This window comes from Pipistrellus kuhlii, unplaced genomic scaffold (assembly GCF_014108245.1).
Source record: "Pipistrellus kuhlii isolate mPipKuh1 unplaced genomic scaffold, mPipKuh1.p scaffold_m20_p_1, whole genome shotgun sequence".
In the NCBI taxonomy this organism is placed as follows: domain Eukaryota; kingdom Metazoa; phylum Chordata; class Mammalia; order Chiroptera; family Vespertilionidae; genus Pipistrellus; species Pipistrellus kuhlii.
The window spans coordinates 11,001,206-11,015,654 of record NW_023425404.1 but is presented as its reverse complement, the minus strand read 5'-3'; the positions used below and the strand labels follow the sequence as shown (position 1 = coordinate 11,015,654).

Sequence of the window (14,449 nt, the reverse complement as noted above, 5' to 3'; positions counted from 1 at the left end):
TCTCTTCCAGGGACCTAGAGTCTGAGTGAGAACCCCTTTGGCAATGTCTCTTACCTCACTCACGTAGGGGTGGAAGGGCTCCGCGTCGTCCGGCAAGGCTAGGGCAGCTGCTGAGATGAGAGCCTTCTTTAGCTCCTCAAAGATCCGTTGTTCCACTTTGGACCAGTTCAACAGCTGCATTCCCCCAGTATGTGTTCCTTCCGAGGACCACAGTCCTTCTTGATGTCCAAGGAAAACAGGCAGTTTGTCTGGTGGCTTCCTGGGCTGATGTACGGGTCCTATTGGCTCTCTCAAGACTAAATAGGGTGCCCCCATGCCCATCAGGAAACTAAAAGGCTTGCCTCTCCTAGCTAACCTGTCAGGACATACTCTTTATAATTTCTATAAAAATCTTATCTTCCAAAAATACATAACCATGCCTCAAATTTTAAAAGGCAAGGGAGGAGGGAGCAGGTCCAGTACCTGTTCCCAGGCCTCTAACAGCCACCTGAAATGTAAAATGCCACATTTTCCCTACAGATATAGATTTATCTACATTTCTAAGCCCCTCTACTCCCCACTGCAGAACATCGGTGAAAATTGTCCAAGCAGTCTCGGGGGGTTAATCATACAAATAATTGTTTTCACATTGTTTTAACACAATTCTAAATAAATTATAAACCTTTGTGATGAAGTCTACTTAAATCTATAAAGTAGATACACATGACTGAAACCAAAAATTATTCCCAAAGTTTAAACAAAATACAAGATGCAGGTACACGCCCAAATTCAACAACAATGGCATGTGAGAAAAGCAAAACAGAACAAATCAAATATAAGTTTCATATGTTACATTAAACATTACTTTAGAAAAACTGACTTACAAAATACTGCATCACTGACTTAAAATAATTTTTAAGTGTAAGCATTACATACTTTTTCATCTGACAAATGAGAATAAATCAATCCTTGAGATCTTTGATCATTACTGCTTATTCTTAACATATATAATACAGTTTAGCCTGCCATATTCTAGGCATCTAGTTACTGCAATTAACTTTTCCTAATTCAACTTATACTTTGAACTTTTAAAGCTGGCAAGTCAAATAAATTTGGCATTTCTTAGATTAATAACATTACATTTTTAATACATCCTGCTTATTTAGGGTAAAGTTTCAGCAACAGATCTAATCATACAGTTTTTTCAGATCTCAAAAAAATTTTTTTCTGAAGTTCAAACAAAGCACTGAATAATCTCTTTGTAGGAGAGCTAATAGTCTTGCGCTCTCCGGCCTCCCCTAGACCTCTTCACACCAGAGGCAGTTTACTAGGATTTAAGACAATGTCAGAAAATCATAGGTCAATCACAATTCATACTTAAGTAGCTATATGACTCTGCTTAGCTGATACCAATGACAAGGAAGACTAACCATTGTGGGCTGCTTCACCACCAATTACCTGCCACTCCTGAAGCTGGAGCAGCATACAAATGCAAATGAACACATTCTTTACCTGAAGACTCTCAGCCATTAACAGCCATTCACCACCATTCACGTAAACTTGTTACCATTACCATCTAGTTTCCGCCTCATGGCGGGGAATTTCAAGAGCTGCTTACAATGACTTGGGAAACCAGTTTTAATTTATCTCCACCACTTTTAAAACTTATTCTGTACCCAGAAAAGTGTTTTTAAGCACAGCCCAAAACTATGCGCACTCGTTTTGAACTGGCCTTTTCTCTTTACTGAGCACAGAGATTTGCCCTTGAGCTCTTCTCTGGTACCTGATGTCTCCAGGGACCAATGTCTCTACGCTGGCCCAGGCCCCTATGGCCGAAGGCCCCTGGGGCGAGGCTGCTTTGGCCACCCCAGCCACACTACTCAGGCAGCCCCTGAGGAGAAAGCGCGGGTCGCCCCAGCGGCTTCCTGGCTCCACTTCCCAGGCAGCCAGCAAATTAACCCAGGTGCCTGCTCCCCGAGCGAGGCCACCACTGCCCAGCCGCGCTCCGACGCACAGACTGAGCCCCGCGGGAGCCCCCCCTCCGACCCAACGCCGCCAGGGGGCCCCAAACCACCATGCCGGCCACACTTCGCCAGCTCCATCCTGGGGCGCCATGCCGCCCACAGATACCAAACTCAGACCTGGGAAAGGCTCACTTTCCGCAGGTGAGGCAACGGCTCACGCCATTCCTCTCCCCATATGAGGGTCCCTCTCGGGCCCTCCCGGGAGGTCAGAACGTCTTCTGATCCTCCTGCCCGTAGCCTTCATGGTGCGTCCACCAGGCGTCTTCGGGCACCAATTCCATGAGGGGTTTTATGTCCCTCCAGAGCGCGCACACACCTACCGCGGCCAGTCAGACTCTCCGGATCGGGTTTTCCCTAATGGTCCCGGGGATCCCGGACGAGCCCCCATCTGTAATGCCCAGACTTCGTGATCCCCAAGGACCACCAGGGAGCCAAGTCCGATGCAATAAGCAAGAGAGACTTCACCATGCTAGCATGTGCTCCCCCACTCATGCCGGCAGCATGGCGGAAGAGAGCGAATTTCTTCCGGTCCAGGGGTTTTGAGGGCTAGGGATAACTCCGCCCTACGGGGCGGAGTTGGGAGCTCATCCTCGCCCCGCCCTGCCCTTTCAGAAGCACTGAACCAGAAGTTATATTTGTATTGAATCCTCACAACTGCCCTCTTTTAAAAAAATAATTTTTTTATTGATTTCAGAGAGGGAGGGAGAGATAGAAACATCAATGATGAGAGAGAGTCATTGATCGGCTGCCTCCTGCACATCCCACACTAGGAATCGACAGAAACTTGGCCATGTGCCCTGACCAGGCATTGAATCCATGACCTCCTTGTTCATAGGTCAGTGCTCAACCATTGAGCCATGCTGGCTAGGCACACCTGCCCTCTTATTAGCCCCTTTTATAGATGAAAAAAGAGAACATCATTTATGTAACTTTATTAGGGTCACATAAGTGACAAATGGAAGAGTTGGGATTTGAGTCCAGGTGTGTCAGCCTCCAGCATCCAAGCTCTTGGCTATCATGCTATATGCCACCTCCCTGACACTCTATTAAGGTGTTCAATAAATAGTAGCCATATGTATTATTATATAAATCTTTAGCTTAGTTTATACACTCAACAAGCACTTATTGACACCTATAAAACTATTTAAAAAGTTGTTGTCAGGTACCCTAACTATGTACTGTCCCAAAAGAAAAGATTTACTTAAACATCGGTGAACTCAGGCCTAGATTTTATTCTGGTTAACACAGATTCTTCAAGAAATGTCTTAAGAAGGTGTTTCTGGGCTTATAACTCTTAGCAATGCCCTTACTTTACCCTCCCTTGTGCTTGTTTTATTCAGTAATAGGATTAGGGACTCCTGGAACTTTGGAGATTATGAGCACTTATGTGGATTGTTACTAAAAGCAGGAATTGTCTCTCTAGTGATCACTTTGGCCTTTTTAAATTTTTTATTAAATTTATTGGGGTTTCATGGGTTAATGAAATTATAATATATAGGTTTCAAGTGTACAATTCTATAACGTCATCTGTATAACACATTGTTTGGCCTTTCAATCCTGTTATTTTTACTGGTCATACTATTTTAATTTTATTTCTGTGATAGGTATCTTTGAGAAGACTACCAGGAAATATGGCAGGTGCCTATGAATGTGAATACCACAGATGACACCTTTGCATGATTCATGTTATTTTGCTTGTTCAGTACCATATAAATCTAATTCTTTTTTTTCTTTTTTTAAGATATTTTATTGATTTTTTACAGAGGAAGAGAGAGGGATAGAGAGTTAGAAACATCGATGAAAGAGAATCGATCAGCTGCCTCTTGCACCAAGATACATGTCCTTGACCAGAATCGAACCCGGGACCCTTCAGTCCGCAGGCCTAAGCCAAACCCGTTTCGGCTAAATCTAATTCTTAATGCATTATTATAATGCAGACCTCAGTTCATTATGCTGATTAATTACTAATAGTAGTGGGAGTCCGTTGGTTTCCATCAGGTTGTTTTCTGAGCTGCTCCTAGAGTAGTGTCCCCTAGAAGCTTAGTGGGAGGAAAGTGAGGGCAGGGAAATGGAGTCTCCTAAGTGCTAGATGTAGTATGTTCATGCCACTGGTGAGGAAACTGGTGCTCAGGGAGTTGGAGTAACTATTGCAAGGTTGCACAGCTAGCTGATCGCAGAGAGAACAGTCAGCCCAGGTGGGAGGGCTTCCGAAGCCCTTTCCACGCTCCCACCGTACCCTTGTAGAGTGACTGTTCCTTTGCTTCTTGTTTTGCACATTTATCATCAGTCACATAGGCATTCCAATTCTATTGCTGCTGCTGCTGTACACTCATATACACAAATATAAAAGAAAGAATCAGTTTAATGAAGCAAAGTGCAGAACTCTCCATGGTTATGGGTATAATAAAAGAATTGTTCACCTATCAGCTGCTTGGGATTGATCTTGTTTGTTGCATATTCTTAAAATGTGGCTTTACTACAGCTGCCTGGTGAGAAATGCGTTTCCTCCCTCACTCTGTGACCTGTGGTTTATTTCTGTTTGTGGGTATGAGGGACTCGCTGCAGTAGCTTTGTGAGGTGAGGGAAGACCTCATCTTTAAACATAAAGAAGCCCATCCATCTGAGATGGATGCAGGCTCAGGAAAAGCTTAATAAACATGATAGCAAGTCTGTGCGAGATACACTGTAGATCAACCATGCGAGATTCTGAGTCAAATAAAACAAATTATGCATTTGAAGACAGAGACAAGTTTGATCTTTATAAACTCTGAATTTAAAGTTGTAAGGGAACCTAGAGATTACTTTGTCTAATTAGATCATTTTATATAATCAGGAGATGTAAGACACAAACCTTTTATTAGGGGAACTGGTGTCCTGGTATATAAATAATTCCCTAAAATTGCTAGCTAAAGAGATCATTGAAAATGAGGCTATAAATTCTTTTTTCACCAATTGGGGCCATCACTGATCTTTTGAGGTTACTTTTATATACATAAATACATACACGCATTCTTTAACTTTTTAAATAAGTAAGATGGCCTGGCCAGTGCTGCTCATTGGTTGAATGTGACCCATGAACCTGAAGGTCACCATTTGATTCCCAGTCAGCACATGCCTGAACTGCAGGCTCGATCCCAAGTAGGGGGCATGCAGTAGGCCAACTGATCAATGATTCTATTTTATCATTGAAGTTCTGTCTCTTTCTCTGAAATAAGTAAAAACATACTTAAAAAATTAAGTAATGATTTGCTTACAAACTTTTTTAACCTTTTCTTGGAGAAAAGAAAGTGAAATTCTGTTTTCTACGTGTATCTGATGAAAATTGGACTTATCACTAGGTTTGCTTTAGATTTGCTTTGGAAGGAGGATTTATTTCAGTGGATTTAATGTAAAAGGAAGTCAGCATAGCATAAATAAGGAAGGCCATGTAGTGCAGTGGGTCTCTGAAGTCAGACTCCTCCCTGGGTATTGTAGCAACTGTGATTGTGAGCAAATTGTGGAACCTTTTGTGCAATGGTTCCTTACTTGGTTGGTGTGTGATGATGATGGGATCCACCTCAAATGCTGGGGAGGATGAAATGATAACATGTTAAAGCGCTCAGAGCCGTGCTGACCCATCGTAAAAGCTCAATAAAATTTCATTGATCTTATTGTTATGTATTATTTTTTGTTTCACTTTAACAAAAACCCATAGCATAGATTTACCCGCTTAATTTTTTAAAGTATATTTTTATTGATTTCAGAGAGGAAGGAAGAGGGAAGAGAGATAGAAACATTAATAATGGGAGATAATTATTGATTGGCTGCCTCATGCATGCCCCCTACAGGGGATCAAGTCCCATACATGTGCCCTTGACAGGAATTGAACCCAAGACTCTTAAGTCCACAGGCCAGTGCTCTATCCACTGAGCCAAACCAGCCCAGGATACCCTCTCAATTTTCAAGTGTACAGTATTGATAGCTATATGTATTGTACATTATTTTATAATAGGTCACTATAATAATGTCATCTGGGATGACCAAAACACTGTACTCATGAACAACTTCTTATATCCCTCTCTCTCAACCTCTGGCGACTACCATTCCACTTTGTGTTTCTATGAGTCTAACTACTTTAGATACCTCATATAAATGGAATCATGCAGTATTTATCCTTTTGTGATTGGTTTATTTCATTTAGCACAATGTCTTGAAGGTTTATTCATCTTGCTGCATATGACAGGATTTTTTTTTTTTAAGGCTGAATAATATTCTGTTGTAAGTATAGACATTTTCTTCATCCATTCATCTGTCAGTGGGCATTGAGATTGCTTCTACAGCTTAGCTGTTGTTTAAAGCTTTAGCGAACGTGTGCAAATATCTCTTCTATTATGTTTTACTTGTAACCTTAAATGTACATGGCCTTATCATTCAACCCCCTGTGCCAGAAGTAAAAATTAGTCAATATTGAAGATGTTTTAGAAGTTCAAGGCTCCTAAAGTATTACCTTTTTACTACCTTTACTTACTTAGACAATCAAAAGATACATGCAGTTTAATTTGATCACAATTGCTAGAGAAAGATGTGAGAAGAGGAACATCTTCCTGTGCAACGAAAAGGTTGTAGGTTCTCGATTCCCTGTCAGAGCACATACCTAGGTTGCAGCTTTGGTCCCTGGTTGGGGCACCTACAGGAAGCAACTGACTACTGTTGGTATCTTCAGTTTGGGTAGATGAAGGGGTCTGAGGCTCATGAGTGTATTTGAATGTCTGTTTTTAACGATCTGCATTGCTGCGCAGATGTTAGCACCTACACTTGATTTAGGGATTGTCTGAAGCACAGTGGCTTTCTTTGGCTGCTTAATCAGTTTCTCCTAAATTGTTCTGTCCAGGTGACCACCCATGTGTACATTCTTGAGTAGATCATTTGAACTGGTAAAGAGCCTTCTTTCCTAGTTGCTAAAGGGGCTTCTTGATCTTAGAAATGGAAAGATGTGCCAGAGGACGTTCAACATCTGACAGCTCAGAGTGCTGTCTCCGGTACTTGTGCCTCTGTCTTTCTCTGTATGAACAGGAGTGTTTTGAGGGGTTCTGCCCCAGCCCTCTCAGGGACACAGCACCGCCCAGCGCCCTGTAGCAGGACCAGAAATTGTACTCTGTTTCTCTGCTCAGCCTCCAGTCTTATCCCAATTGACAAACACTGAATTGAAGACAGCTAAGAACTCCATACAGTGGGAGACAAAGGCCTTTTGGAAGCTTGATTTTGCCAAAAGAGAAATAGCTACCCTTGCCCTCACCCTCACCCTCACCTCGGCCCTGAGCTTTTACAGTGTCGTATGGATGCAACAAAGGACCTAATGTGTTCTTTGAACACCTCTGGGTCTGGTCGTCGTAAGGTGAGTGATTAGTGTCTTACATGCTCAGAAAGATACACATCCCGGCATTGGAGCTGCCAGGGAGAAACATGCTAGAAGTGGCTTTGTATTCTGTGTAATAGGAACTTTATCCCAAATTAGGATGAAATCTTATGTGGAGAGATAAGACCTAGAAATGTTTGCTATTCTGAATCAGAGTAAAAAGGGCACCGAGACATTAACCCATTCAAGTAGAGATTACCCATTGCCTGCCCTAGCCCCCTTCATTTTCAAAAAGTTAATTTAGAGTTATTTTACTACAAAGAACCATCCAGATCAGATTCATCACCAAGAAGCCTAAGACCAAAAGGAGTGTTTTCTGGAAGGAATTTAGGGGGGGAAAACCTCCCAGAATTTAATCTCTAAATAGTATTATCTTTCTAGTAAGAGAGCCCAGATCTTGCTTCCCCGTGACCTTCCAAGTTGCAGCCTGCGTTCTGTCTATCAGAAATTCCTCCTTCCCACCCACGAGTCCCCTTCTGTTGTGGGAGAAGGAGGGCCTTTCCAGTCTTTAGCCTGGGGCCAAGCCAACCCTCAAACTGTGGTTTTCTCTGAGTCTCCTTGCTGAAGCATGGCTGTTTCCCACACTCAATAAAGAAGCAAAAGTCTTGTATATGTTGACCAGGCCTTGAGTGGAGGCCAGTGCTTACACAGCCCTCACATTCCCGGGACATTGACTGATGACAGTGCAGCCCCCATCCCTGAGTTGTCAGCCCACAAGCACAGAGTGCTAATATTGTATACCCGCACCTCCCATTTCTTAGAAATTGTACAGAGGGAACTTTATACAGTTTTTCTGTCCGTTTATGAACAACTCTCAGGGCACAACAGTTGATGTGACCTGTCATTGGAGTTCTAGGATTGGGCTCACATAGGCTGTGGGGCCTGGGGAGACGGATTGCTGCTGCTAGTCTAAATATATCCATTTATATGTTTGCTTTTACCATTGCCTGGATATTTTCCTGGGTTTCTTATCAGATTTGGTTGATTTAATCTCATCCCATTTAGCCTTGGCCTTGGTAAAACACCTGGGGACCTGTCTACATTATGAACTTCTTGGAATTTGGTGTGTTATAGAGTTGTAATCGTTTCATTCCATGCAGTATAGCAGAGTCTGCTCACCAAACAAATCAAAACCTAGAAGCTTTTGATTTGAAAAGTGTCTGCTTTTCTGAGCTGCAGTGATACATGTTGCAATGAGGCTTAAACAAGCTTGACTCTAATAGATTCGAAATTATTTCTCAACTCAGGATTCCATTTGGCTGCAATGTAACTGAACCCTCTCCCCTACCCTCCCCCAATGGCTTAAACAAGTTAGAGATGTATTTTATTCCCATATAATCTGAAGTCTAGAGATAGGCTCACCCAAACTCCATGGTGCTTGCTGTCAGGAGCCCATGTTCCTTCTGTCTTTATCTTTCTCTGCAATCCTCAGCAGGAAACTTTTCTCTGATGCCTGCCCACCTCTGGCTAGATATCGCACTGGGTAAGAACAGTAAAGGGCAAAACGTGTGCCCCAACCCAGACTACCTCCCTTACAGGCTGTCCCCACAGCTGCACCTGGAAGCTGTTTACATTTCAGAGCTGTTTTTTCTAGGTACAGGGGGAACTAGGGAACATAATTTTTAGCTGAACACACATTACCCAAATAAAACCAGGGCAGTGGTATTAGAAAGAAAGGAAGAGTGATACCCAGGTAAGAGGCAGTAAGTTCACCTAACTTATTTTATGTTGTTGTTTCTGTAAAGATGGACCCTACTACTACAGGATTTCAGTGTCTGAGGTCCTGCCACAAAGTGCGCATCCGGGAAAGTGAGTTTACTTTTGTTTGGGATCCGCAGAAGGGCTTACTTACATGTTGGGCTGGGGGTCACTTGAATACAAATAACACACTAGGCACTATTCAGTGTAATAGAGAATGGCCCTATTATAAGATTACATTTCTATGTAAACACAAGCTTTCCTATTCTCTTATACAGGAATTTATTGTTGCTAAAAGAAATGAATAATTGTTATAATGTAAGGGTTGTGTTGTTGTTTTATTTATGGAGTATATGTTTCTTAAACACCTTCTATGCACAAGTCATTCCAGGTACCATGGGTGAAACAAAAATTAATCAGATAGAAATCCAGCCATTTCCAATGTGTATTGTCCAGACAGAGAAAAAAAATACATACATAAGTGGCTGCAATACAAGGTAGAATGTGCTAAATGTGATAAGACATACAAATAAATTTTTATAAGTTTCAAAAGAGGAGAAGAGTATTCCTGCCAAAGAGAACTGAGCAAATATGATGTAGGGAACCTAAGCATATGTTTTCGTTTTCACTAGTTTACTTCACAGTTAGTGAGCATCATCGTGAGACTAGACTAGAGAGATACATAACCAGCTGCCTCTCACAAGTATTCAGCTGGAGGCAGGCTGCATGTCATTCTGCTCTTGGTGGACGTTTGAGGTTCGAGAAGGAACGGAACATTAGTTGAATGTCTGCTGTGTGTATCTGGTGCTTTAATTTTATTTCAAGAACTCTTTATTGAATGCTTAGGCTAGATTTGCTTATGTGATCTTTATTTAATCCCCAGCAATCCTACAAAGTAATACTAATTGCTTATGAGGAGGGTGAAGCTTGGGAGAGGTTAAGTAGCTTGGAAAGGTCACCAGTTGATAAGTGACAGAGCCTCCATGTGAGCCTCAGCAGCATGTGAATGGAAAGCCATGCTCTTTCTCCCTTGCCTGGGTCTCTGCCTCTCGAGATGACGTAACCTGGTTTTGCAGCCATAAGTGTGGAACAGACAGTTCCTTCTTCAGCCTCTACCACCCGCGCGAAACTTGGGCTTTATTTGAGCACTTCTACTTGTACTCAGAGTTAATTTGTTACCTGCTTAAATATTACTAGAACTTGACTTCCTTTTGACATTTTTTGTAATTTATTTTTTAATAAATAACTACATATAGATGGTACAAAATCCAAAAAGATAAATATGTATATAGTAAAAAATTAGTTTCTCTCCCACATTAACCCCCTAGTTAACCAGTTCTCCATGGAAGTTACCAGTTTTTTGGTAATCTTTCAGAATTGTTCCATGCAGATATTAACGTTGTGTCTTTGTGTATATGTTGTTATATATGTACCTTTTTTTAACACAAAAATGTTTACTATACCCATTGTTTTGATCTTGTTCTTTTCATTTACTCTTTGTGTTTAGATGGCCCAGCAAGATTTTAGTTTGAATATTTTGTTCTATTTTTTAAAATAAATTTTTATTGTTGAAAGTATTACGTATATCCCCTTTTATCCCTCAATGACCTCTTCTAGCCTGCCCCTGCCCCAGGCCTTCACCACCCTGTTGTCTGTGTCTGTGGGTTATGCATGTCCAGCAAATTTTTTTTTTGCGTATCCAACAATATATTAAAAACAAACACTTCGATGAACTTGAAAATATGGTTGTCACCACAGTGAATAAATATTCTTTATCCCCCATACTGATCAAGCCTCCGGCAAGCACTCTTCACACGTAAGCTCACATACTGAAATGAGGTGGTGAAAATAGAAGCCTTGGGTGGCCCATTTCTGCCTCCTCCTCTCTTCCATCGGAGCCTCTCCCTCAGATTGTCAGGCCCCCGGACATGGACACCTGGTGGAGGGGAATGCCAGTATGTTGTGGAGCCAGTGCCATGGGCCTGCCCTCTTGTTGTACCTCTGGTTCCTTGTCCTCTGAAGCAGCAGCAAGTCTCCTGGGCCCTCTGGGGACCTGCCGCACCCCACAGAGTTCCCTCTGGCTTCCGTGGACTCAGCACTGTCTTTGTTCCCCTTGTTTGGGTCAGAGGCAGAGGTGAGTGAACAGCACTTCAGTTTCCCCTTGGGTTCACAGAGATGAAACATCTCGGATTGGTTCTTTGAAAATACAGCGGTCCTCGACCTCTGCAGTTGTTTTGTTCTTTGTCAGGCCATGCAGGAACCCTTGGTCCCCCTCAGGTCTGCCTAGCCCAGCACCTTTGGACACATTTCGCTAAAGTGGTTCATTCCCAGGCATGAGTATGGAAGGGCTGGATAACATTTTACTAAAGCGACTCAGTTCATCTTTTTTATCTTAAAAAATAAAATTTATAAAGGACAAAAATAATGCTAGTGATGTCAATCTACAGGGCAACATTTTCCTAAGAACATCTAATCTCATTCCTTTGGACCTTGCCACAGGAAATGACATTTTCCTCATGTCGTTTCATATGTGGTATCTACAGATGGAATCAGTTGCCAGACATCATCTAATACAAAGTCCTATGTATTTCGTCTATTACAGTAATTCTCTGTTAACATTATTTCACATTGAAAGCTTTTATAATGCATGCATATTGAAAGCGGTGTTAATAATATTGAAGAACCAGTAACAAAATTTGTGATACTAAACAATCTTCTTCTAATGAGATAAATAAGTTGTAAGAATTTTTAAAAGATCTACTTGAAGGAAGCATACATTCACATTCTAACTACCGATATGTGTTGGTGTTTGTATTGTTTAAATCATGATTTTTAGGTCTTCATTTATTTGTAGGCTTACCCTCTGAGCAAAAATACGCTTGTGTTCATCTTGTATTCGAGTGGTTATTTCACTTTGAAAGCACAAGTGCTCTCAGATGTCCATCTAGTGACAATCTTTAGGCCAATGGGATGCTACTGTGCCAGAATTCTACAAAGAGCCTCCACGGCCACGCATGATCTGGCTCTTGGTGTCTGTCCCAGCCTTCTTTCTTCGCTCTGTTTGCTCTCTCTGCCTTAGCCATACTGACTTCTTCCCTTTCTTCAGATGTGCAAACCTTCTGGAGGGGTGCAGTGTCTGGGAGAGGGCTCAGGTTGAGTCAGGCTTCCAGTTCCTTTTGTTCTGTGCAACTCTTCTACTACTTGCCATCCAGTAGGAGACATTTGTTAAACATTTGATGAATTTAACAAAGAAGGAGCTAAGAGAGACCATATGCTTTTCTGATTCACTCGTGTGGACCAATGTGTAGCACTTGCTGAGAATACTTTCAACAGAGCACCTGGACTCTGCTTCAGGATATTCCCTTTCTCTGAATCTAGACCTGCACTGGCATTATTAAAAGTCTTTCCTAAAAAATTACTTTAACAATTTCCCTTTTCCTTTTGTCCCACCGAAGGATTACAAACCTCGTCCAATTATAGCAACTGAATTGTAAAGGGCATCACCACTGATCTTTTCTCTTTTTCTTTTTTTCCTTTTTCTGATAGGCTATCTTTGGCAGCCAGACACTACCTAACTCCAATTTATGGACAATAAATAATGGTGCAGCTTGCAGAATTTCAAGTGCCACGGCTGGTGGCCAGAAGCCAGCCACTCTGCCACAGAAAGTGGTGCCACCTCCAAGTTCTTCCTCGTCCCTGGTCCCCAAACCCCCATCCAATCACAAACAAGTCCTCAAAAAGGCAACATCGCAGAGGGCTTCCAAGTAAGTTTGCCATAATCTTCTGAATTATATCAGCTCTGTGCTAATAGTCCTCTTTACTTACGGAATCTTCAGGACAGTATGTACTGACTTGCTGAAAACGAGATTGCCTGATGGGTGATAAAGGCTAACTCTGGTTCTCAGCTCTGGCTCCAAACTGGAAATGCCTGGGGAGCTATGGAAACGTACCTGCATTTGGATTCTTTCTTACCCTTGTGAGAGGGGCAGGCACTGCTCTCTCAGGTTCCCAGGGATTGTGATGAGAGCTGCCACCCCCAAGGGTTTAGGGTCATTGCTAACCAGCCCTTCCAGCTTCTGGCAGGAGCTACAATCAGACAGTGGACCAGATAACGATGCAAAGCTGGGGGCCTGGAGAAAGGAAATGCAAACTTCCTCCTGGAGGCATTCCTCTCTTGGTCATTCTGCAGAGTCAGAGCCACAAAATTTCATATAAAATTCAATACCCTGCCACTCCCTCCTTTGTTTGCTCAGTTTTAGGTACTTGAATAGGAAGACATAGGGGTGGGATTTTATTATGAAGATTATCACTAACATTCGTCAGCAGGCTCTGTGACAACATTTTTTGATACTGTGGGCCTTAAAATAATAATAATACTGCCCTGGCCATGACTCACTTGGTTGGAGCATCGTCCCATACACTAACAGTGGTCGGCAAACTCATTAAGAGCCGCGGTTTGCCGACCGCTGCACTAAGAGATAGCAGGTTCCATTTCTAGTCAAGACACATACCCAGGTTGAGGATTCAGTCCTCAGTCAGGTTGTGTGCAGAGGCAACCAATCAATATTTCTCTCTCTCTCTCTTTCTCTCTCTCTCTCTTCCTCAAATCAGTAAACACACACACATATACATAAATACTTTTCCTCCTGCCTTTTAAGTTCTGCTGTATATGCTAATAATCAAATTAATAGAGACAGATTAACATGAGAAAATCAGAGTTTTAATACATGCACATGGGGAATTCACATAAGAATGAAAATTCCAAAGACAGCGAGGAACATTGAGTGTATAAGACATTTTGACAAAGGAGAAAATGGGGGGTGGGGGTCTTAGATTTCAGAAGTGAGAATAGGTGCTATATAGATAGCTGAGGAAAAGGGGAACATGGCAGGAAAATTTTTGCCAGGCAGCTCAAAACCAGTGGGCTCAGCTGATCAATGCCAAGCAGGCTTGGAGTCTTCCTGCTGGGGTAAAGATCCTTAAGGGGAGTAAGACAAGGCTTCCTTCCCAAGTAGGCTACTCTGTCTGAATCTCTTGGGCAGGAAAGTGGAGAGGGTCACAGGCTCCCTCTGAGTCTTCTTTCTTAGAGTCAAGAACCCAAAAAAACAGCTTTAGGGTGGCAACACATTGGTTCCCTTCAATGCCGTGTGAGTCTACCTATTTTACCTCAAAAACACATTTCCACTCCTGAATCAAACGTTTGTAGGTCACATCCTTCATTCTACCTCCTGCTAGTGAGCCAGAAATAGACTGGCAAAGGGTGCTGGGTCTAATTCTCCATTTAAAATTGGGGCACTTTTCAGTGTGGAAGAGGCAGGCATTCCTAATGTATAAACACCTGGAGGAGCTTTGT

General features: G+C 42.3%; 1 protein-coding gene across 3 annotated transcripts in view; it reads left to right on the top strand.

The window, feature by feature from the left end:
• TTLL5 (tubulin tyrosine ligase like 5) overlaps nucleotides 1–14,449 on the top strand; it is a 239,727-nt gene that overhangs the window by 168,274 nt on the left and 57,004 nt on the right. For all 3 annotated transcript variants that reach the window (XM_036430782.2, XM_036430771.2, XM_036430764.2), the window contains one exon: nucleotides 12,643–12,860. In XM_036430782.2, coding sequence (XP_036286675.1) covers nucleotides 12,643–12,860 — 218 coding nt within the window. The remainder of the gene's footprint in view (nucleotides 1–12,642; nucleotides 12,861–14,449) is intronic.